The 24,908-nt window shown below is 42.1% G+C and overlaps 4 protein-coding genes across 4 annotated transcripts; 2 read left to right on the top strand and 2 right to left on the bottom strand.

The window, feature by feature from the left end:
- The first annotated feature begins 1,179 nt into the window (after nt 1-1,179).
- mfsd2al2 (major facilitator superfamily domain containing 2a-like 2) lies at nt 1,180-6,882 on the top strand. Its single transcript, XM_028410074.1, has 14 exons — nt 1,180-1,298; nt 1,764-1,883; nt 1,981-2,105; nt 2,210-2,342; nt 2,908-2,986; nt 3,066-3,223; nt 4,278-4,368; nt 4,919-5,040; nt 5,136-5,219; nt 5,320-5,403; nt 5,477-5,589; nt 5,732-5,875; nt 5,952-6,119; nt 6,308-6,882. Exons 1-14 carry the CDS (start codon nt 1,197-1,199, stop codon nt 6,672-6,674), a joined length of 1,890 nt encoding a protein of 629 aa, XP_028265875.1. The 5' UTR covers nt 1,180-1,196; the 3' UTR covers nt 6,675-6,882.
- A 993-nt stretch (nt 6,883-7,875) lies between these two features.
- fkbp1aa (FKBP prolyl isomerase 1Aa) lies at nt 7,876-10,061 on the top strand. Its single transcript, XM_028410078.1, has 5 exons — nt 7,876-7,996; nt 8,100-8,147; nt 8,681-8,793; nt 9,234-9,409; nt 9,629-10,061. The coding sequence occupies exons 1-4, from the start codon at nt 7,960-7,962 to the stop codon at nt 9,363-9,365; spliced, it is 330 nt and encodes a 109-aa protein (XP_028265879.1). The 5' UTR covers nt 7,876-7,959; the 3' UTR covers nt 9,366-9,409; nt 9,629-10,061.
- A 1,102-nt stretch (nt 10,062-11,163) lies between these two features.
- On the bottom strand, nt 11,164-15,831 carry snpha (syntaphilin a). The gene is made up of 5 exons (XM_028410075.1): nt 15,713-15,831; nt 13,073-13,191; nt 12,847-12,987; nt 12,628-12,777; nt 11,164-12,546 (listed from the first exon to the last, which is right to left on the bottom strand). Exons 2-5 carry the CDS (start codon nt 13,114-13,116, stop codon nt 11,292-11,294), a joined length of 1,590 nt encoding a protein of 529 aa, XP_028265876.1. The 5' UTR covers nt 13,117-13,191; nt 15,713-15,831; the 3' UTR covers nt 11,164-11,291.
- Nucleotides 15,832-16,886: 1,055 nt separating this feature from the next.
- Nucleotides 16,887-22,144, bottom strand: rad21l1 (RAD21 cohesin complex component like 1; the record flags this gene model as incomplete). Its single annotated transcript, XM_028409403.1, has 13 exons — nt 21,998-22,144; nt 21,776-21,905; nt 21,057-21,156; nt 20,782-20,885; nt 20,406-20,501; nt 19,623-19,718; nt 19,342-19,458; nt 18,998-19,227; nt 18,693-18,774; nt 17,990-18,129; nt 17,803-17,907; nt 17,472-17,551; nt 16,887-16,989 (listed from the first exon to the last, which is right to left on the bottom strand). Coding segments are annotated over exons 1-13 (1,530 nt in total), but the record flags the coding sequence as incomplete, so codon positions are not given.
- Nucleotides 22,145-24,908: the final 2,764 nt, after the last annotated feature.

Raw genomic sequence — 24,908 nt, forward strand, 5'->3', positions numbered from 1 at the left:
GAGCATAAAGTCTGTCTCTCTGTAGTCTGTCTCTCTGTAGTCTGTCCGTTTCTGTGTAGTCTGTCTGTTTCTCTGTAGTCCGTCTGTCTATAGTCCGTCTCTGTGTAGTCTGTCTGTCTCTCTGTAGTCCGTCTCTATGTAGTCTGTCCATCTCTCTGTAGTCCCTCTCTGTAGTCTGTCCGTCTCTCTGTAGTCTGTCCGTCTCTCTGTCTCTCTGTAGTCTGTCCATCTCTCTGTAGTCCCTCTCTGTAGTCTGTCCGTCTCTCTGTAGTCTGTCCGTCTCTCCGTCTCTCTGTAGTCTGTCCGTCTCTCTGTCTCTCTGTAGTCTGTCTGTCTCTCTGTAGTCCGTCTCTCTGTAGTCTGTTTGTCTCTCTGTAGTCTGTCCGTCTCTCTGTAGTCTGTTTGTCTCTCTGTAGTCTGTCCGTCTCTCTGTCTCTCTGTAGTCTGTCTGTCTCTCTGTAGTCCGTCTCTCTGTAGTCTGTTTGTCTCTCTGTAGTCCGTCTCTCTGTAGTCTGTCCGTCTCTCTGTAGTCTGTCCGTCTCTCTGTAGTCCGTCTCTCTGTAGTCTGTCTGTCTCTCTGTAGTCCGTCTCTATGTAGTCTGTCCATCTCTCTGTAGTCTGTCTGTCTCTCTGTAGTCTGTCTGTCTCTCTGTAGTCCGTCTCTATGTAGTCTGTCCATCTCTCTGTAGTCCCTCTCTGTAGTCTGTCTGTCTCTCTGTAGTCTGTCTGTCTCTCTGTAGTCCGTCTCTCTGTAGTCTGTCTGTCTCTCTGTAGTCTGTCTCTCTGTAGTCCGTCTCTCTGTAGTCTGTCTCTCTGTAGTCTGTCCATCTCTCTGTAGTCCCTCTCTGTAGTCTGTCTGTCTCTGTAGTCTGTATGTCTCTCTGTAGTCCGTCTCTCTGTAGTCTGTCTGTCTCTCTGTAGTCCGTCTCTCTGTAGTCTGTCTGTCTCTCTGTAGTCTGTCTGTCTCTCTGTAGTCTGTCTGTCTCTCTGTAGAAAACATAACAAAACATAAAAAACTACAATTTATGTCACCGTGTTGCGTTGTCATGGCAACACATAAACAAACTCTGATGTCACTTACAGAACGAGTTCAACCTGAATCCAGACAGGTGGGACTAAAGCACATCCGTGTTTGGCATGGAGAAATCCATTGTCTCCTTACACACAGTGTTACACACTGTTCTTCCTCGTATAAGATGAGTCGTGTGCAGAATCTCACAAACCAGCTACAGAGTTTAAAGAAGCGGTTATTGAAAGAAACCGCAGACCAGAGCTCAGGCAGCAGAGATCAGCAGAAGGTAAGATACTGTGTCTGTCTCTTAAGCTGTCTCTCATTTAAAATGGCTCAATGGGCTTGTCTCCTTATTTTACATGATCTAAAATCAGCCCTGACAAACAAAACCTGTCTTACAACATTGTACTTCCATCACATGTTAAGTTAGCAATTCGCTTTTATCCTGACTGAGTCACTTTTTAAAAAATGCATTACTCACTCTAAAATTAAATGGTTTTCTGACTGTAGGTCAGCCTGTCAGCACTGTTTACATTTTAGGAGACCTTTAAAGACTGTTTGGCCTTTTGGTTTATAACATAGCTTTATTGTTGGACATAATGTCTGAGCTGGACCCGGTCAGCTCCTGCAGGTCCACAGGGTCCAGGCCGCACAGAATTCAGATGTAATCTGGTGTAATCTTAAATCCATCCCCGTGTTCTATATGGATCTGTTTATCAATATATGACATTATAGTTTCTTCTCTATGCAGAAGTCAGGAGGCATTCCTCTGCACAGGAAGCTGTGTTACGCTGTGGGTGGGGTCCCCGGTCAGGTTACAGCAGCAGCCATAAATGTTTCCCTGCAGATCTTCCTCCTGGATGTTGTGCAGGTTAATGTATAAATGGCTCCTACACAAAGATGATGCTGACCTTCCCACTGCTTCCAGTTCAAAATAAACTTCATTACATTGATTTTTTTTTCCACAGATGGAGGCCTTCTATGTTTCCATGATTCTGTTTGTGAGTCGGGCTTGGGACGCTGTGACTGACCCTCTGGTTGGATATCTAGTGAGCCGCAGTAAATGGACGCCCATCGGCAAACTGACTCCATGGTTAGTCGGTGGGGACACACAACACACACAAACACACTTCATCTTGAATTTATCAATGATTGCCTCCTCCGGCGCTGTATTCAGCATCAGTGTTTGTCTCACAGGATGCTGTTTTCCACTCCATTTGGTGTCCTGTCCTATCTGCTGATGTGGTTTATGCCTCAAGGCATCACGTCTCAGGCTGCCAGTGTGCTGTGGTTCCTCACAGGAGCCTGTCTGTTCGAGACTCTCATGACTGTAAGTCAGCGTTTCGGCTGCTTTATTTGTGCATTTCTTCTCATTCCAATATATAGAAGTTATATTCAGAGAGGAATTCTTCATCTTCTTCATCTTTTAGGTGTTTTTTAACAAATATATGATTTCAAGGTTTTATTTAAGACACTGTTTGAGACTTCTAGAATTTATTTTTACATAGCAAAGACCATTAATCATGTCACATTTCCCCTGTGACCCTATTGTAAGGGCACGACTCCTCACAATTGAAAGTTTGAGAGGCTTTTTTTATGATTTGAGAAGGTATTCAAACAAAATTTTAAATTCTGAGACCAGCAGGAAACTCACAACATTCAGAGAAAAGAGTCAGAACTGTGATAAAAAAAATAAGTAAATTATGAATACCAATACATTTCTTTGTTTTTTTATCCACTATCGCTCATGTCGCCATGGGGACAGAAACCATCCCAGTGTTTTATCATTTCACTGTATACCAACATTTGGCTCCAAGCATCGCCATGGTTACAGTTTCACACAGATCGTGTACCCTCAGTAGGCGTCATGTGTTCCTCTTGTCGTCTGTGAACAGTGCTACCAGGTCCCCTTCCTCTCACTGAACATGTTCCTGGGAGGAAATCAGAGAGACAGAGACTCTGCCACCGCCTACAGTAAGACCCACTGACTCACTCACTCACATCTCAGAGTCATCAGCATTAAAAACCTCCCTGTGCTTGTCTGTGTGGACAGGAATGACTGTAGAGATGGTGGCGATGCTGCTGGCTTCAGTCATTCAGGGCCATGTTGTGGCAGTGTACAACACAGAGAAGCAGCAGGCCTGTCAGCAGCTGGACCATGAGACACCTCAAAGCACATCTTCATCTCCACATGCCTCACTTCATGAAACGGTACATATTTCAGTTAAAACACTGGTGGTCAGTGTGAACTGAGACAGCATAATGCAGACAGAATTTCTTTGTTCCCACATAGTCCCAGGGATATCCTGTGACACTGTAATTTACTGCTCTTGGCTTGACACAGGCATTGTTTCTGTGTATGTGTATGTGTGCTTTGCCAGGTTAGTGGGTCCATATTTAAGGTATCACTTTGATTGATACATTTTTGTGAATGGCTTTTTGCGTGCACGATTATACAGAAGGTTGTGTTATTTCTGTTTTGGCTGAAACTGAATCGTCAGTGTGAGGACATGATAAAATCACAAGTGAAGGGTACTTCTTGTTACAGTGCAGTAAGAAGTGGGCTGATGAATTTAGTGATAACCTATAGGGTTAAGGAAAGCCTGTCACCATCACCATGCAGGAGATAGAACATGATCTGAACAGTTCATTGGCTCCAGGTTTCATCCAGGATCCTTCTTGCTTTGAGGTGACAGCACTAACCACTGCACCGCCGTGGCACCATCCTTGGGCCTGGTGAGCTGTGGAGTTGACCAAACATGTTAAGGAGCACACAGCCAGTTTGACATGGAGCCCTGAGGGTTTCTGCAGCAAAATGAAAAGAGGACTACATTCCACCACTCCCAAGAAAGCCTGTTTGTGGAGATCCAAGATGCAAACACTGTGCTCCACAGCTGCTGCATGAAGTGTGTGAATATAGGAGGATATGCAAGCTTCTTACAGTACCACTGATGCTCACTAATGCAAACACTATATATATATATATATATATATCACCTCTGCAATGTTTATGCTAATAAGCTAACCATTTTATTTCCAGCTGTATGTGTGTTGTATCCATCCTCTTATATCACTTATCAGGAATAAGAGTGAATTCACTTCTTTGCACGTGTGAGCTGTCTAAGTACTTCTTCCTGCATTATTGACGACAAGAAATCACAAAGCACAACAGTGAGAGATGCTAACCACTAAAGACTGTTTTTATGTCTGCAGGCAAGAGTTTGTATCTGAAATAATGAGTTTCATGTGTGCATTTCACCTGCAGCAAAAGGCTTTCCTGACTTCAGCTCTGGTCTTGGGTGCTTTGTTTTTCCTCTGTAGTCTGGTTCTGTTCCTGGGGGGGAAGGAACAGTGCGGTGAGTCACACACATTCCTTAAATAAAACATTATTTCTAATGTTTAGCAGCTTTGTTATGACTTGAAATGATAAACCTTTTATGGGTATATAAAGGTCATCAACAGCAACAGGTACACACAGGATATTATTATGATTGAATCAGCGATGCATTTTAATAGAAAAATGGCACAAAGCCAACAGAACCTATCGATCTGCAGTGCTGCAATTTAATAGCTATTCATACACATAGACATACAGTAGTATAATGAATGTGCTTGTCATTGTGTCTAATCTAATGGACTCACTGATGTGACCCTAAACCATTCACATATAAAATGAGTAAAGCTCTCCTCAGGTTTCCTTGTGCATTCAAGTAGCAGCAAAGACCCCATAGGTTGCAAAACAGCTTGCAAAAGCAAAGGAAAAGTAGTTAATAATGTTCAATTGAATATTCAAGTGACTACATTCTGTTTCTAAAAGGTTAAAGGTCAACTCCATGCAGTAAAGTCTGGACAGGAACATGTCTGGAGGACTGTGAAGCTCTGACTCTGGCTTGGTTTCATTTTCAGCTCCTCTCTGCTTGGAGGACAAAGTCCGACCCTCCTATCTGACCTCACTGAAGATGATCATGTGTGACGTTCCATTCCGATGGCTGGTGCTCGGCTTTGTGTTCAGCGTTCTTGCATTCGAGGTAAAGCTGGCCTTAGAGATGATCATCGTTTGATCATTATTCAATACATTTCTGCATTTACAGATTTGCTTTCTGCCTTGTTTGTTTCACTTCAGACGTCCTTGGGAAATTTCGCACTGTTCTGCAGTCATGCAGCTGGACTGGGAGCCCAGTTTGAGCACCTCCTGCTGGTTCTGCTGGTAAGATGCAACTTGCTAAAATGTTTCTCTGGATGTTCATAGATTCCAATCAGCCCACTGATCTCACAATCCAAAGAGAAAATGTCAATTACATTCGCAGATCTCAGCCTCAATAGCCGTTCCAGTCTGGCAAATAGTTCTTCTAAGAATTGGAAAAAAGGCCACAGTGTTCATCGGACTGACGGTAAGTCATGAGGTTTATTTTCCTCACCTTGAACCCCGCTCTTACCCACGTGGCCTCTTTATGTCTCTCTCAGATCTTCATCCCTCCAGCAATCATAGTGGCCTGTGTTCCCTCGAACTTTCCTGTCTTCATGGTAATGTGCGTCCTGATGGGATTCAGTGTGGCGACTATATTCTTGCTACCCTGGTGAGTCAGTCTGCAGCTTCCACACAGTCCTCTCCAAGCCTGCCTGTCACATCTAATCAGAGCTGAATGTGGTGCTTATTAATCATTCACTGCCTGAATATTCCAGGAAATTGTGTGATGTTGTTGACTGTATTTGCTGCAGGTCAATGCTCCCAGATGTGGTGGACGACTTTGCCGTGAGACATCCGTCCTTTAAAGACCTGGAGCCTCTGTTTTTCTCCTGCTACGCTTTCTGCAGTAAGCTGGCAGGCGGACTGTCTATTGGACTCTCAACCATGACATTGCAGTGAGTCACAATTCAAATGGTCATTATGTGCATGTGCATCACTTGTTCTGACTCAGTGTGTCCTCCTGGTGTGCAGGTTCGTGGGCTACAAAGCAGGGGCGTGTAGCCATGGCAACGGAGTTGCAACGACTCTGATTGTGCTGTTCTCACCAGTTCCCATCGCATTTCTGCTGATAGGGATGGTGTTTTTCCGCCTCTACCCAATCAATGAGAGGCAGAGGGTACAGACTGATGTAAAGCTCCTGTAAGACAGAGTCCAGATCATGGTTACACACATACACAATCCTAACATGAGAAATGTATTAAGATTAGCTTCATGGACAATATTTTTAGTTTTTCTTTTCAGTATACTCCAGAAAATAATCTCCGACAGAATCCTTACAACTCATTGAACAACCGTGCTAATAATGTATATTTATGTTGTTCATCTAGCCCTGAAGCTTCATCTTCATCACCATCAGATCCAAGACCAAACGTGGACACCACGACACCACGACCTCCTGCTGATGTGACATCATTTTCACACTGCAACTCACAGACCAGAACCCCGTACAAGTCTGAATCCTCGCCGAATGGTCACAGTCAGGATAAAAAATGCTCAGTCAGATCATCTACTCGGTCAATAGCATCAAGCAGCCGGCCTATAGCAGATGTTCAGTCAAATCCTCAGTCACATGAAGTGATCGTCAGCCCTCATCAGCACTCGGGGGAGGATAAACTGGAAGGAAATGTACCTCAGAGGAATCCTGTGACTCGGTCAAGTGGGTCACATGGGAAATCAAAAGCCTCATGGGTGTAAAGTATAAGAGAGAACACCACCCACCCCATGCACAGCACTGTCACCTTCAGTGACAGGCTGCTCCATCCACACTGTGTGAAGGAGCGCTACGGCAGGTCCTTCCTACCTGCTGCCGTCAGACTGTACAATCAGGCCTGCTCACAGTAGCTTATGTGTGTATATATATATATATATATATATATATATATATATCCACTCCTAGCTAAAGCCACACTACCTCCTGTATAATAACTTTAACATGCAGTAAACTGTCATCCTTACCATACCAGATCCTCATGTGCAATAACAGTTTAGTACTCAAGTCACTTTATTCTGGTTATTATTATTATTATTATTATTATTAATAATAATAATAATAATAATAATAATAATAATAATAATAATAATAATAATAATAATAATAATAATAATAACCGAATAAAGTGACTTGAGTACTGAACTGTTATTGCACATTATGATCTGGTATAGTAAAGATGACAGTTTACATTATATACATAAGAGCTGTAAAGAATAAAGTTATTGCACTAAGCATAAAATGTATTTAGCTGTGAAGAGAAAAAATAAGCTGCTGTTGAAAGTGCACTATTCTCAAATCTGCACATGTAAAACTGGGCCTGCGGTCAGTATAGCTCAGCATGAAGACACTGTGAAGGTCACTGGAACCACCACTCCTCCTCTTTACATGCAGTATTTCAAGATGTGAATATACACACATGAAAACATACGTGATTAATGTTTCATAGAATAAAAAAAATCAAATTTTTGAAGCTTAAAAACATGTGCTGTGTTTGTGTACTTACTCCCTCTGAAGGTGGAGACAAATATTTTACAGTTAGGCTTTAATTTAAAGCTCTGATGTGGATATTATGACCATTTTATTCTTGTTAAATAAAATATAGGATATGAGTCTAAAGAGATATGAGTCTACATTATGAATTTTGAATTATTCCCAACACAATGGATAAGTAGTTGTCTTCTTTATCTTCTACTTTTTGTGAATTTTCAGCACACTAAATGCTTAAAGTAGTTGTGAGAGCACGACCTCCAGAAACCCACAAATCAACACAACAAACCTTGATGTTTGTATTTCCTAGTGAATTTTAGTCATGGTCATATGCATTGTGTCATATACTGTATTGTTTAAACAGGTTTTCCCTACATGTTGATGATGGATTGGTGCGTCCCCCTTCATCCGTGCCCACCCTGCTCGTCAGCAGGCCGCCCCTGCCTGCTGGTTCCGCTCGCCTTGAAGGGTGGTCGAGAGGAAGGATACTGCTGAGCGAAAATGGGAGTAGAAATCGAAACAATAACTCCGGGAGATGGTAGGAATAATGTGCTTTGTTTAAAGGCACAATACGCTGTTTATTCACAGAGTGTATGGCTCGTTTTTATACTTCTATTTCTTTGTATTTCTCCTGTTTTCAGGACGGACCTTTCCGAAGAAGGGGCAGCGAGTCGTGGTGCACTATGTCGGTGAGTGCGGAGGCGACTGAGTGGAGCTCAAAGATTGAGATTTTGTTTTTTCTCTTTTTCGGTTAACGTCAGCGGCACGTTCCTCTGAGATATAAAACGTTTTATTGTTAACTGTGCGGTCGAGTGGAAAGAGTTTGCTGGAGCTAACATCTGCCCGTTGCTGCTTGAGTTGGCTAGCATCACAGCTAATGCTCCTATGATACATACACTGTTTAAGTGGTTAGCTAGTGTTTTGGCTAACATTAGCCAAGATTAGCATAACACCAGACATTTCCCGCTAAACTTGTCTCATCTGTTTAGTAGTATTACGAAGGCTGTACTTATCTTTAGTACAATTAATCGTTATGCTAACTATACTTTAGCTGCTGTCAGCCCCCAACATAAGCTAACCCCCGTGATGCTAGCCGGCTAACAGTAGCTGCCAGTTTCCTGGCGCAGAAAAGTGGGACTTCTCATCAATGAGCCAAGCTGTGTGCTTTTTTTCCACATCGTATGATTTGTAACCAGATTTTCCGGCCCTGTTTTCTAACCAGGCACTCTGGCAGACGGGAAAGTCTTTGACTCTTCGAGGTCTCGGGGAAGGCCGTTTAAATTTAAGATTGGACACCAGGAGGTGATTCGTGGTTGGGAAGAAGGAGTAGCTCAGGTGAGGAAGAGCTTTCATTCATTTAAGCTTTACTCACAATACAATACAAAAAATACATGATGTGTTTCTTCACTTTGCACATTGTAATAGTCCTCCTAAGTAACCATGTTCTGGTCAATGTTGGTACTGTAGTGTATAATAAGAGATGATGGCACAGGATGCTTTCAATCTAATGAAAGAATGTTCATGACAGTCATTTGAGACTTGACTGTCTCAGTGAGATGGAAGCAGCATGTGCTGAGGTTTTTCACCTGAATGGGAGAAGTGTGCACAGATTCTGGAAAAAATGAACTTTGAGGATGTGATGCAGGTGTCAAAGTCAGGATCAAAAGATTAGCAAGTCCTCTGCAAAGCTCTGAGCTGTTAGTCCCAACAAGGTGTTATCTGTGTTGAAATACATCACTACTGTGTTATAATTCAGGTTTATTTCATCCCCACAGATGAGCGTAGGTCAACGAGCGAAACTTATTTGCTCACCGGACTTTGCGTATGGCAGCAAAGGCCACCCAGGGATCATCCCACCCAACGCCACGCTCACCTTCGACGTGGAGCTGCTTGGTCTGGAAGCCTGAAACCTGTGCACTCAACGTTGTTTAATTCCACTCAGATTATCAGGGTAAGAATTTTTTTTATTATTGTTGTTCAGTCTGCTGTAAAGTGTATTGGTGTGATTAATAGCCCTGGTTTGCAGAGTTATTGTACCCGTAGCTGTTATAATGCACTTGCTCGTGTTATGAGATTAAATGGTACACACATAACAAGCTTTACCGCCAGCATCCTGTAATCCCCTGTTCCTCTCCTCCTTAATCACTACGACCCTGTTTTCTCGCTGTAGGTTGACTCCTATCTCGGGAACATGGAGGAAAAATGTTAACAGATGATTCCTGCTCTTGATTCCTGCATAGGACCTATGTCTATAGCTTCACTAGTCCACTTTCATTTCCATTTAGATACATTTATATTATGTCACTTGCTTTAAAACTTTACCTTCCAACACTTTGCTTTAGGTTTCATACAGTAATGAGTCATAGGCCATCTCATTTCCACAGATTTTGTCATATTCCGCTATGTGTATTTTTATGGTGATTTTTTTTTTATTTGACTTAAAATTGACAACAAAAGATAAATGTGTGTCTGTCGTCAGGACCACGTTCTAGTCTCATACAGTAGGTGAATCTCATTCCTGTGGCTCTGTGGCCTTTACAATAAAATTGTATTGATTGCGGGTAATGAATTGTCAAAGAAAATAAATTGTTGTTTGACACAAAGATATTTCTACGAATTACCTTGTGTGAGTAAATGTTTAAAATATATTGTAACCAGAGACTCACAAATCAAGCACAGACTTGCCTGCAGTTCTTAATTTATGAGCAAATTTAATACTTAATACTTTTAAGAAGGTCTTCTAGGTGAAAAGATTCTGCTCTGTGATTTACTTTAAACACATTAAAAGGCTGACTTTAACAAAAAAAACCATTTTGTAACGGTTGTATTTTAGTACCTTTATCTTGTCACCTGATATCATTCACTTCACTGTATGAATTTATATAAAATATTTCAGCACACTACAATAAAAAATGAACAATAGAAAACAAAGTTTCATTTATTTTACAAAGGGGAGGTTGCAATAGAAGATTGTTTATTGTGCCATGACAGGTCATCACTGATTTTAAAAAGGATAATATCACTTCAAAGAGTACAGTATGTGCTGCTGCTGATCCATATTTTTTATTTTGAAATGTTCCCTCAAACTTTAGCTTTAAAGCTTGCATATACATAGGCTGGAATCTGTCATCACATCAGCAAACTGCATCATAATTTGTTGTTTAAATGGAGACAATGCAGGACAACTAAAGCAGACACAAGGAACCAGACCGGGTTTCACTCTATAATCCACTGTAAGAGTAATTATGGAAATACAAATATCACTTTTGTGGTATTTATGTCACCATACTGTGGTGTATTGATGTGTGTAAATGATCCATTGATCCTCTGATCCTCTTCTGTACCTGAGTACTTGATTCACATGATCTGATTTTCAGAAGCCTCCAAATCTCATCTAACATACTCTGTATTTTTATGAGTGGATGTCACCAGAATAGTAAAGAATGAATGCCTCCCTTTACTGGTTGCCCACAGCCACTGTGCTCAATTCTGATTTTTAACGTAGTGTTGCTGATGCCACATGGAAGTGGTGACAGAAATGTACTGTAATGTATAATTTTGCCCTGAAAATGGCTCATGGACTTTCTAATGCAAGCAAGAGAAACTGTGGGATACATGCAAAACTGCAATTAAGAGAAAACCACTTAAACTGCAGGCAGTAGCAGTAAGAATATCTGAGTAATCATGGCTAATGTACAACTAATCCTCTGTTCTCTAAGGCGAGGCATGACCACAGAATCACAAGGTCATTGTGTAAAAATCTTAGAAATGCAGTAAAGCAGTGTCCATGTTGTGCCTGCAGAGGTCCTAGTCCTATTCTTGATGTCAGGATGTCAGATTGGTGTTGTTCCGTTCATGCTGGCAGGCCTGCGTCCCCTGCTCTCTGCACCCTGGCGTCGAAGTGAGTGAAGGGCCACAGCACAGCAACCTCTCAGCAGAGACCCTATGTGATACACGGGCATCACTGCCTGCGGTGTCCCTCGACATAGCCACGCCACAGTCGGGACCACTGGCATAGCCAAGGCCAAAAGATCTACAAGGAAGTAGCGGCTCCAGTGGCACAGCTGAGGGGAATACCCGTCCTCATTTGCTCCCTCAGTGTCCTGATTGTCCTCCTCAGTCTCCACCACTGTAGCTTCCTGCCTCTGTGGAAGTGGAGCCATCGGGTGGGGCTGGCAGGTGTGGGGCTCTGCTTGCAGCTTCACTGCCTGCTCAGGTCGGTCAGGCGGCAGCTGCTCTGCACTGAAAGAATGCTCCAGAGGTGACGGAGTAGGTAAAGATGATAGGACTTGCGGTGGTTCTGAGGGGGTGGCGTCTGCTGTGGCTAAAGAAATGACGCTCAGCTCCTCGGCACAGCTTTCCTCACACAGCCACGTCATGGTGGGGCTGCAGGCCTGGGAGCGGACCTCCGGTTTCTTCTCTGCTGCAGGAACAGGAATGGGGACGGGGTCGGTGGCAGGGGACACAACGGCAGCAGGTGCTGTGGTTACTGGGGCTTCCTCTTGAGGTAAGTGCAGGAACAAGTGATGATGGGGGAGGTAGGTGTGTCCACTGCACCTGCAGCTGTTGCTGAGAGTGTGACAGGAGTGTGAGATCGGCAACACTGTCCCCCCGCTGCACAACCTTTCATAGGTGGAAGAGCGAGGGGGACCACGGAGGTGGCCCTGATGGGGCAGCTGCTCTGAAAGGAGGGCGGCCTCCAGGAGCAGGTGGGTTTGTCCTGCCGGGCGAGGCGCTGTGCTCAGCTCTGGAACAACATTTGAGCCGTGCTCCAGCTGCAGAGCCTCGCTGCTCAGACGGGTGTAGGTGCCGCTGCGGCTCAAAGTGCTGGCTGGGGAACATCCACACGAGCGAGACTTTCCTCCTGACCGAGCTCCCTGCAACCCTGAGTATGGCTTGTGGTCGTGGGGGTCCGGTTCACGGGAACCCAGGTTGGATTTCACTGTCTCAACCACCTCCTGGAGGTGCTGTATTTCCTTGCGGGCCTCTTTTAGGGCTAACTGTGCCTCCACGCGGTGACATTCCTCCTCTATCCAGTCCTCCTGCATCCTGTACAGCTGGGTCCTCAGCTCATCTATCTCACAGTCTCTGATAAAGTGCAAAGATGGAGAAGCACTGTTACAGAGAACGTGTGAGTGTGGGCGCTGCAGCAGAGGAGAAAAGACTGACCTGTGCTGTAATCTTTCCACATTTTCCCTCAGCCTGGCTCGCAGGTGGCGTATACACACCTCCTTCTGTTGCAGGGGTGTGAGGTACTGCTCAGCGGTCGGGGGCCTGATCCCATGGTTGTCACTGCAAGCGGTGTGCTTCACCTGACGCCTGAATTCCACACGAATGACACATTTATTATGTGATAAAAATCCTCTAATGCAATATGATACTTGTTACCTGGGTGTGCTGGGATAGGTCCGGGCTGTGGGGCTGCCCTCTGGTGCCCTAACCCGGCCAGGGTAGGTGTGAGTATTTGATGTGTCGCTGTGGGAATATCGCCCACCGCCGCCGCCGCCACCGCTGGTCCCCACTGAGCGCCTTGAAGGGAGATCAGTCATTTACATGGAGATAATAAGCCCAGATATGTTGCATTCTGAAAGGCATGAGAAGAAAGGAGCACTACCTGCGCTGACCTGAGGTGGGCTTACGACTCGGAGTGAGCGACATGTATGTGCAAAACAACCTCCAACGTCTCTCCGCTGTCGTCTCTACAGAGGGACACTAGGAACCCTCACAGCTGCACTGCAGAACACAGCAAATGTACAATCATCTAAATCCATGAAGCAAAAAAACGAAGCCTCCTGTGTGCGCCTCTGCTCAGGACACCAGTGACAAAAGACTAACCCTAATAATAAAACACAGTCACACACAGTCAGACCAACAGTGGATACAGCCTCCTTTCTCTGCTGACACAAAGAGGACACACAGTGAGTGCAGCTGCCTCTCTGTCTGAGCTGTGTCCTCTCTGTCTGCAGAGCTGCACACCAACATGATTAAACATCACATTAAGTCACAACATAATCTGACATGTGGTGGCTGGCAGAGTCAGGAGGGTCAGCGGGGTAACTACATATCTCTAATTATTTAGGAATATGCCATTGCTCCTAATTAATACAGCAGGTTTATATATCCTGGTTTCTGTAGTGGGTCCCATAATTTAAAGTCGTAAAAACAAACAGTGGCTGGTGGTGCCTTTGCTCTCTGCTGACAGCAGAAACCTGTAATTATTACTTAAATTACCACCAATGACAGCCACATGAGAAGGTGCAACATTTCCCTGCAGAAAGCACAAACACACAAAAGTGGTTGTTAGTGTAAAAACATTTGCTGTTGTATGTGTGTACAAATAAAAAAGCATAGTTTCAGATCAATCTGTATCAGAACAGAACAACTACAGATTAGCCCTGGAAGGAGGGGGAAGGTAGAAGACAATCAAACACACCTGGGAGCTGGGATCAAACAGACAGGGACAGCATGAAGAGGACAGACAGCATGGAGGAGGACAGACAGCATAAAGGAGGGCAGACAGCATAAAGGAGGACAGCATAAGGGAGGACAGACAGCATGAAGAGGACAGACAGCATGGCGGAGGACAGACAGCATAAAGGAGGACAGACAGCATAAGGGAGGACAGACAGCATGGAGAGGACAGACAGCATGGCGGAGCACAGACAGCATGGAGAGGACAGACAGCATAAGGGAGGACAGACAGCATGGAGGAGGACAGACAGCATGGCGGAGGACAGACAGCATGGAGAGGACAGACAGCATGAAGAGGACAGACAGCATGGAGAGGACAGACAGCATGAAGAGGACAGACAGCATGGAGAGGACAGACAGCATGAAGAGGACAGACAGCATGGCGGAGGACAGACAGCATGAAGAGGACAGACAGCATGGCGGAGGCCAGACAGCATGAAGAGGAGGAGAGATAGCATGGAAATAAACTGAAACCCATGTTCTTTGGACAGAGGACACAAGTTTGGACGTGTACAAAAGTTAAAAAGAAATATCTGGATGTACTGAACTTTCCTGCTGGCTGCCTGAAGATTGTTCAACAATTACATGGACCTGCTGGGATTATTCCATTAAAGGTAAGCCCCTGCCTCCTCACATGCTGATATTCTATTCCTACATTTGTTTAACTGAGATGTTTCTGTTTCATTTTTATTATGACGGGCCAGACACAGGTGAAAGAAATAATAGTTAAAAGCTAACTCAGCTCTATTTGTTAACATTTTAAACTGTTAACACAAAGCAAAGCCATGCACAAAAAAATGACCAAAAAATGTGCAGATGGCAAAAAAAGAAAGAAAACTGATGTGAATATGTTTTCTTCAGTATAAATGTGTGCAGAGCACTGTTTGTGTTACTTCTACTACTAAATATGTGCACATTTTATAGGTGTGTCTGTCATTAGGTTCTTAGCATACACACTGTCTGCTCTGCTGGATTCATAAAGTTGCATTATAGTAAATTAAACATCTGAGGAGTTTTAATTAACAAGATTTTCTTCATATCTGATAGGCGGGGATATCTTCATATTATATAATTACCCAGCTTCCATGCAGATGTGATCGTGGAGGCTACACACCTGAAAGTAAAAATCTTTTTAATGCTATATCTTTGGTACAGAATGTTCTCTCCAGAATCCAGACCCTGCTGATGAAGGATTAAATATCACCACCTGTCTGTTCCATAAACCTCTGCAGACACAACAGACGTGAAAAGGAAAAGTCAACGGAACAGAAGCGTCTCATTCTTGTCCTATATTTAATTTCTAGGACGCTGAGGCAGGAGATCTCTCCTCCATCTCTCCAGTGTCTGCGCAACAAGTGGCAAGTGAGAAATACGCAATCATCTTACGTAAGTGTGAGTATCGGTGTGTGAGGAGGATGAAGTCAAAGCAGCCTCTAGACCTGCAGATGATGATGATGATGATGATGATGTTTTTTCTTTACCAGGATAAAATCACGACAATCTGCGTAGTGACGCGCTTCGTCCTTGTCATCATGTATGGCATTAAATCAGGATGTGTCCACATCTGTCGCCTATAGTTACGCGCTTTTAGATAAAGTGGCGGTTAGAACACGCTCACAGACCTCACATACCGAGTCTTTAACAGAGCACCAAACTGCACTTTTCACATTTTTGTCCTACATGCTACCCAACCTCTGCAGCGAGCATTTCCTCTAGCCGCTAAAAAAAACACACACACACACACACCTGCATAATACAAAAATGAATGCAGAAGAGAAGGTACCGTTTCCGCAGGTGGAAGCTGTGCATCGTAGGAAAGCCTCGGCCCCTGCCTGAGTGGCGGCAGGAAGAAAAGATGCTGCTGGTGCTGATGAGAGTCCATCCTGCAGCCATGAAGCCTGGAGAGAAAATGAGGCGACTGCGTCTGCTGCATCGCTGCTTCTTAAAGTGACAGCAGGGACTCATAACGCACCGTTAGGCAGGATTTACCCCCATATGTCTGTTTGTAGCAGGGATTATTAATCCACAACAATCCCCTTTATTACAGGGTGATGAGTGGATTCAGGTACACAATACAGACCACAGCTGGAGGTGTTAGGCATTTATTCTATTACAACCCACACTGACATTAACACAGAAACTGTTGAGTGTGCACAAACAGTGACTAGTATTTACAAGTAAATCGTGTTTTAATTTAAGGTACTAAAACTGAACACGTTGAGCCAAAAAACTCCTAATAAAATGAGAGTGCAGAGGTTCCGTTTCCCCCTCTGCACATCTAATCTAGTAAAACTGCGATTTGTATTCGCTTTTTGTATCATTTTTAGTCTGGCAGCAAGCTCTCCAGACTACAGATTTAAAACTTATATTCAGCTTGATTTGCACTGAATATTTGTTTGACAAGGGCGTAACTATACTACGTGCTCATTTAAATGAAGAAAAAAAGGCTTCCACTTTAAGGTGGGTCACCAAATTTGCTGCTAATGGTTCAATCAGAGCTAAAGGAAGATAGTCCATACAACAATTAAAACTATCAACAGTGTGATATGAGTGTACATTGTTCTAAAACATATAAATATAGCAAATACTGAGTTGTATTTGAGATTTTCATTAAATACAAAATATATAAAATGAAGAACCGATCATTAGTCAGTCATGTGAATGGCAGCCTGACTGAGTGCATTCTGCATCACGTTAGTACATACTGCCCTGAAAGGGTTTACGTCAAAATATCTTCAGTCAGAAAGCTTATAAATAAAAATCTGACTCGGTAAGGACATGACATCCTTCATTGAAACACACACAAACAAAAGCATATTATTTAGCCCACAAGCCTACTTAAGTTAACTGAATGTTATCCTGACACAGTAACTCTCTTATTAACCATAGAATTTAGGTCCAGGTGTAGCTATGATGTCCTCATATGGAGCGCTCTGCTGCAGCTGGACAGCTTGTTGTTTTTTCAGGAGGAGGAGACAGAAGAACATGGAGGCAGCCTGGGAGCGAGTGCTTCCTTCACAGAGAGCTTCCAGGCTGAAGGTGGGGTCACTGCTGCTTTGACTCTGCACACACACACACAAGAATGATTTCCCAACAATAGCAGTACTACTGTTTTTGTCATTAAGTGTTAAAACAGTGGCATCTAAAAACTACAATTCATTAATATGAATTGACCCCAAGCCGTTTGTAGTCACATTTACCACTGCAGCATAAGGTCCTGCACCTCTATAGAAACACATCCAGGTGCAGAGAATTGTAATTTTTGTGCAATATAGCTACACATCATTAAAACAGTAAAGATGATTTTACAATATGTATTTACAATGTATCTTATTTTTGCTGTGCTTTGCACATCCCCTGAAGGCGTACAGATTACTCAAAAAAACGTTTGACTTTGCTGCATTCTTGTGTTGTGACTGCTCATCACGAGTCAATCACAGCCTTCTACTTGTGCTGACACATGCATTGTTGCATTTCAAACCAAAGTTTTGCATATAGGTTGGTGCTTCTGTGCCTAACATGAGAACATATATTTTTAGTGCCTCACTTTTAATGCATCCAGAAGCTTCTGTGCACGCCTGGTCATCCTCTTCTCTTCCGAACTCTGGCTGTTCATCACAGACTGCAGGTCAAAAACAAAACAAGCACCATATTTTAGTCAGTGATATGGGGCACGTTGCCAAGGCAGCCTGGAAAATGAACACCTGCCATCTGTCAGGCGTTGATAGATCGCAGCGTGTATACTGGACTGGCTATTATTACAGGCAATCATCCATTATTACTTCACTCACAGTCCAAAGGGGAGGGGAGGTCAGTGTTAGGTGGAGGCAGAGAAAAGTTTCCGTTTGTAACAGTGTGTGTGTTTACAGGTACCTGACTGCAGAGGGATGCTGACTGAGTGTCCAAGATAGATGGATGAACAAACATGGAGTCCTCCGATGGCAGCTCTGGATGAGTAAACTCTGACCTGTTTTCATCCTGACAGACACACAGCACAGAATATAAAATAAAAGTGAAGGAGTAGAGTTAATATTTGTTCACCTGATATTCGCACACTTACTTGTAAGAGCTGTGAGTAATCCTTGTGTTGCTCGTCAGCGGTGTTATCAAGTGCTGTCAGCTCTGAGATGTGCATTGTTTCAGGATAAATTGATGAATCCACACTGACGTCTGTGCCGAGGATGGTAAGGTCCCTCTGGACTACACAAGAATGTGGAATGTGGACACAGAACATTTACAAATCTGCATGTAATATATATATATATATATATATATATATATATATATATATATATATATATATATATATATATATATATATATATATATATATATATATATATAGCATACATACAGTGCCTGCAGAAAAGATGCTACAAGAATGATCATGGAAATGCAACTTCAAAAAGATGCATGGACAAATTGCGAGCAAAGAGAACATTAATCTCAAAATGGAAAAGTATCTAGGGACCTTAAAACACATGTTTAATACCTTGTGATTTTTAAAGCTGGAAATTAGTTTAAATAATGGTTGCCATATGCAGTAACATTTTGCTTACCATTAGTGTGTCACAGTCAGGTCTGTCACCTTTCAAAGTCACTATGTTTATTTTAAATATTGTTTTTTTTGTACCATTGCTCAAAATATTCTATGCATGTAAAAATAGCTAGTGAAGGACAGTCAGACAAAACACAAGTGAGGTACTAAAAAAATGAAATTATAGGTCACAACAGGGTCCCTCACTGCATGAATGACTTCTTACCTTCTGAGCCCCCCTGACGCATTTCCTCAACCTCTTCACACGCATTGTGCGATTTAACCTTGAAGATGGTCTCGGCAAAAATCTGAAAGAGGCACAATGCGATTTAAGGTTAACAGCAGTTGGAGGTCAATAACCCCTGTGATGTCACCTATAAGTTTTATATAGATCAGCAGTCAGCTCAGTCTGGTGGCTCTGGCCATCTCGGTGAGGTTAAAATAAGGAAAATGTTAATTGTTATATTCTGTTTGTAGCTATGAATAGGCAATAAAGTGGGACACATATTTCTGTGAATGTAGCATTTTTACCTCCTTTATCTCTGGAGCCACTACAGTGGAGCATGGCTGCAGTAAGAGTTTGTGTGCGCCTCCATTCTCCTTCCATTGCATGAGCTGTACAGTAGGGGGCGCCAGATCCATAGCAGCAACCACATCTGAATAGTCAGACAGCTGCTCTTTGATGGACTCGTTACTCAGTTGTTTAGCCTGGTCCACCAGCAGCTTACGCTTTCTTTTCCCCTTTTTCTTCTCCGAGTTTGCTGAAGAGCAATAGCAGAAGGTACCAACTTATCTTTTAATTACCTGCTCTCCTTGTATAACAATATTCTATATTTAAACAAAGCAGATAAATTCTGAGAAATGTTTGCGCCTACCAGTGATGGTCACAGGTTCCAGTGCATAGCCTCTCTCCTCATTATCAAGCAGGGTGGTCTCATTCAGTGTAGATGTCTCCACATCCATCGGCTTTTTACTGGAAGCATCTGGAAGGTCTGGAATGAAATTCTAATTTCAGATTATAAATACATCAATCCACACAATACACTAATGCTGCTCTTTCCCAAAAAGGAAAAACAAACAAACAAATTAATAATAAGGAACTGGTTAAATTGAGATAAGAGGATGTAAAGAACTGTAAACCATTATGTGTAATCACCTTGTTTATAATTGAGAGTGAAGCTGTCCAGATTTTCATTGTTCAGCTCTTCTGGAACATTTGTGAGCGCAGCGTCACTGGAGTTTGTCAAAAACTCTACAATGTAAAAACATTAAAAACCTGTATTTTAATATTACCCTTAGCAAATTTAATAGAAAACCATCCGTGCAATAATGGAATTCCTCTGTGATTTCCATTTAAAAATACTATATCCTCCTAAAATATACACATATGTAGAACTTTTTCATTATGTAAATAAATGATTGAAACTGTTCAGCTGCACATGTGACTAAACTAACATGCTTGCTGAGCTAACAACCAAATTAACTGTGTGTATGAGTAATAAGAGACCTGCTTACCTTTGTACATACATCTGCAAAAAATGTTCTTAGTACAGAATAAAAGTTTACTGTTTATACTTTTCATATTTAAATATAATCTGGAAAGTGCAGAGTTACTTGACCTAGGAAAATTCAGATGTAAGTGGGTATTTTGTGGCCCTATTATAACACACCTGGTCAAAATGGGGTCCAGATTCCTGGCTAATGAATAGGAGATGTAAGGATTTTTATAAGAAATGATGGTAAGTTTCCTGCTGTATGAAAATGAAATGAAAGCTAATGTTTAGAGTCCCTGCAACTATATATGTGAACCACATCGCCTGGTATAGTTGTTACTGTAAAGCAAGTCAGGAAACCCAAAAACAGAATAGTTATTCAATTCAAGATAGTCTTCAGAACATAGGTATGACAAAGCTGGTCATGATCCATTCACAAAGATTACCGAGCAGGTCAACTTCTTGATCCTCATCCCCAAAAGTGTCTCCATAACAGAAGTTCTCATCCAGCAATGCATTTGAGTGGCTCTGACTCTCTTCTCCTATCCACCGGGGGGAAAAAATAAAAGATAAGGAAAGTCAGAAAATCAAAACGTCAGCATAAGAACTGCTCTGACAGATAAGGCTGAAGTAGTTCTGTCATCAAATTCAACAAAAAGCCCAAAATAGCGACAGCAGATTTAAATAAATGTTACTCAGACTGTAGCAAATGGTGCATTTACCATTATCAGCTGTCAGCTAGTATACAAACAGATATGGCAGTTCACTCTGTGCCATTAATGCAGAAATGATTAATTATTACAAAAACAGTCTGGCTCTCACCAATAACTCCCAGGCTCAGAATGTCGTTTCCAACATCCTCTTTCAGAGTTATATCCTCTGTTCGACTCTGGTTCAGTGAGAAGTGGTCCACAGCATCTATGTCACTGGCATCCCATCAAAAAGATGACACAGCAAAAAACAAACATGTTAAGGAACTAATGGGGCATCCAAATTTTCAACTTATAACAGTGATGACTGTCCATCTCCTCATTTCCTAGTGGTGTTAGGTGTATGTGTCACATGCTTTAAAAAAAAAACAAAGGAGAAAACAGTACATGAAGTCTGGCATCTGGAGATCAAATGAGGTGAAATCTTCAGCCAAGGTGATTGCTTTTACCGAGGCTTCAAGGCCCTCTGCAGGCAGATCTATCTGACCTGGTGTATTGAGACAGAAACACTATAAGTAATGTGTACAAATACTTATAACTAGTCCAGATAAAAGCAGCAGCTCTCAATGTAAGACGTTTGCTTGTGTCCTAATCTCTGTGTTGGTGTGCATTTCCTTTAATCTGCAGAAATGTAGTTGCAAATCTATCTCCGTTATGTGGTAGTGTGATCTCCATTCCTTTCCAAAACAGGTTGTGTTACCCTCTAATTGTTGTTGTCATCAGTGAAAATGTTTTACTTTTATTTGTAGACTAGCATACCTAATAAAACAATAACATTAGAATTTGTATTCTGCATGACAATGATTCCATGTCTGTATGATCATCATTCTCTCTTTGTCATTAAACTGTTAAGGAAGCACCACTAAAATTCCATTAGCATATGTTTTTGTCCATTTTACTCACAAATTAAACAAAAACAGCTTTTATTGAAATGTTCCATTATGTATTTGATGTTTTTAGTGTCAATAATTTTCCTTCAATTAATGCATCAGGCGTTCATAATTATAGTCCGTTGTTTTCTACTACCATAATTAACATTTAATGTGTAACTGCTATTTAAATAATTGTTGACATTGACAAAACAACAGCGTGTGTGTGTGTATTACCTGGTCTAAATGCCACTTTAATTTTAAGCAGGGCATCACTGCAGTCAGCAAGGAGATACTTTGCTTTTCTGCAATAGATTCTGACCACACCAAGCAGCAGGTGACCCGACGTCCGCAAACCAAACACCGTCTACAAACGCCACACGTTAACGTCTCAAACTGTGCTCACATTTTAGCTGTCAGTAAACACAGAATATCTGCTGTCCTTTTCAAAATGCTCACCTTTGGGGAGATTATATGTCTGATGGTGGCTTCCAAATTGCATTCAAACACATGAGCCTTGGTCAGTTTACTTTCCCAGTGCGCAGCTAACCAAATTTTGGCTAGAGGCCCCCTTTTGGACGTGAAGAATTGCATGTAGAACACCATGATGAAAACTTTGTTGACAAACCTGTGACAAAGGTAAACGTTTGTTTAATTATCGTCCGCATGTACATTTACTGCCGGCTAGCTTGAATTTCTAAAGTCATGGTCGGCTGACGTAGGTTAGCTACATTAGCTAAGAAATAGCCTTACTGACCGTAGGCACGACAGTATTTAAGAAGTTAAAAAAAAGAGTTTGTTTTGTACTTTTCATGACTTAAACCTAAAGCGTAAGGTTGCTGTTTTAAATTATATACATTTACCGGAGAGGCAGACATCAACAGAACATACTACCTTCACTTTGAAAATGGCGCCTTTTGACATTCCTAAGTGCGCATCACGCAAAAAAAGAAATAGACGTAGCCATAGTGACGTGGCCATTAGCGCCGTGCGCGCTCCCGCGACGGAAATCTTTTTTATCAGTCGATCAGTTTTTGGCACAACACCGATATTACATTATACGGTACTTCAGCACCTGCGCCTTTTATTGCGTCATCATATTTCTGATCCAGTGGTATCCCGGCATGCCCCCTTGCTGAGCCAACCAGGCTCCTCTCCTTTTTTTTTTATTTAAACCCCCATGATTCCCCGCGCGTTTCATGAACGCGTCACAATCTACAACGTGATTTTGGGATGATGCATCTACTCTCAATGGTTCTCAGGCGAGTTCTCTGCACTTGATTATATATATATATATATATATATAATAATATAATTCGTCCTCCACGGTTTCGTTACCCTGCTGTTAGTGTTAGCCTGCTTTAGCTGCAAGTTTCTAACCAAACCTTCTAGTAGTGACGGCGTGATGACGCTTCGTGAAGCAGTGAGGCTTCCCATCCAATGGGTTCATTCATTTGCTCTACTCTTGCAGTGGACAATAAACGAAGAGGCAGAGTGATTATAGTAGATGAAACAGGATATATGGTTGTACATATACAACCATATATCAATGTGATTCAAAATCAGTTAAAATACATATTGTATCCTAAATATATATATATATATATATATATGTATCAATAGCTTTAGGGGCAGTGAAGGCTGTTTTTCTGTTTGCTTCCACTAGAGGTCATCAGGACACCAGGAAGAAAAATCCAAAAGAAGGTGAAATAATGTAAGTTTTGCCACTTATTAGATGAAATATAGCGGGACTGTGCAGAAGTGGAGCACCTTCACACAGTTTAATGCAACATCAAGAATTAATATGAATTAATATCCCCTCCTTGAACCACCACCTTACTGTGGTGGAAGGGTTTGAGTGCCTGGATGATCCTAGGAGCTATGTAGAGAAGATTGAAGCAAGGCGTCTGGACGTGTAGAGTTTTCTTGAAGACGTTTCGCTGCTCATCCAAGCAGCTTCATCAGTTCTAACTGTTTGGTGGGGAAACGTGGTTTATGTGTGGTTACAGACCTCAGTGGGTGGGTCTGGGTAAAACTTAAAAAACAATAGCACTAAATGTTTCTATACTCACCTGTGATGATCTGGCTGGTGGAGAGTGTGGCTGTGACCTAAACGTCTTCAAGAAATCTCTACAAGTCCAGACGCCTTGCTTCAATCTTCTCTACATATGATGACCTGGATGACTGAGAATCTTCATCAACACCTAGGAGCTATGTTGTTTCAATTTTGATTTAGTGCTCTGGATCTCCTCCACATTCTTTGACTTTTTTTTTCTTTTTTCCTGATGTCAGAATGAATCTGCAGGTTATGAATGGACCTCCCAGAAGAACAAAAGTGAGTGATGAAACTAAACAAAAAGAAAAGATCCTTTAATCTCTGTACTTTGTCTCTCTCTCTCTCTCTCTCTTCTTTCTCACACAAACATACTTAAGAACAAAAAAATGTCCTCAAGTCATCTCTGAGGCACCAATCTCAGGCTGAGAATTACACACGCCAAAGTAAATTTGTGTTTTTGCACTAACCGGATGCCTGGGGTAGCGTAGCTGCACAAGAACAGTTGGTATGTCAAGTCACGGCCTGGATTTCATGAGAGAGGCACTTTCAGGCAAGACGAGAGTCACAGGCAGAGAATGATACTATAAGGAGGAAAACCACATACGAATAAGAATGAGCAATTATTTCTTAAGTGACTCTTGAGTTTGAAGCTGTTTTTTGTTTGGCTCATCTGTGACGTACTGGACAATAGCCTTAAACACAGAGAAACATTACTCACATCAACAGTAATCAAAAAGCTAAATCACTATCAAGTGATTCAGGTTATGTGTTTCAGAGGCTGCTGTGCCTGTTTTTCTAAATATTATGTGCCATATCGGTTATGTTTTTTTCTTTTAATTCCTCCTCTGGCTGTATCTCATGGCTTCCCTATATTGCTTGCCAGTGAAAAGCTTATCCTCCAAGCTTTTTTTCCCCTCTGTGCTGCAAAATAAATTGCTCTGCATCTAAGTCGATCCTTCATGCACATTTGCTTGTGCTCCGTTCTGGCAACAGAGTTTTCATTTTTTTTTTACAGCTCAGTTCAGCCCTGATAGAAAGTCAATCAGTAGATGTGTCGTGTAGATGTGTTTAGTTTTTTAAAGATTTGACACCCAGTGTCCTTGTATTCATTACAATTTTTAGTGAGTGTGCTCAAAGTTACTCTCTTCAATGTTACGATATAGCTGCCCGTAAAACAGAAATAGGATACAGTGCAGGTTAAACCTGGCTAATTAAATGTCTCATTAAATGAAATAACCAAAAACACCTACATTTGTCCCTTCATGAGGAAGTGTAATCAGATAGATGGACAATTTATTTGGAGGACAGAAAGAT

The sequence above is a fragment of the Parambassis ranga genome, chromosome 7 (assembly GCF_900634625.1).
Source record: "Parambassis ranga chromosome 7, fParRan2.1, whole genome shotgun sequence".
NCBI classification, from domain to species: Eukaryota; Metazoa; Chordata; class Actinopteri; family Ambassidae; genus Parambassis; species Parambassis ranga.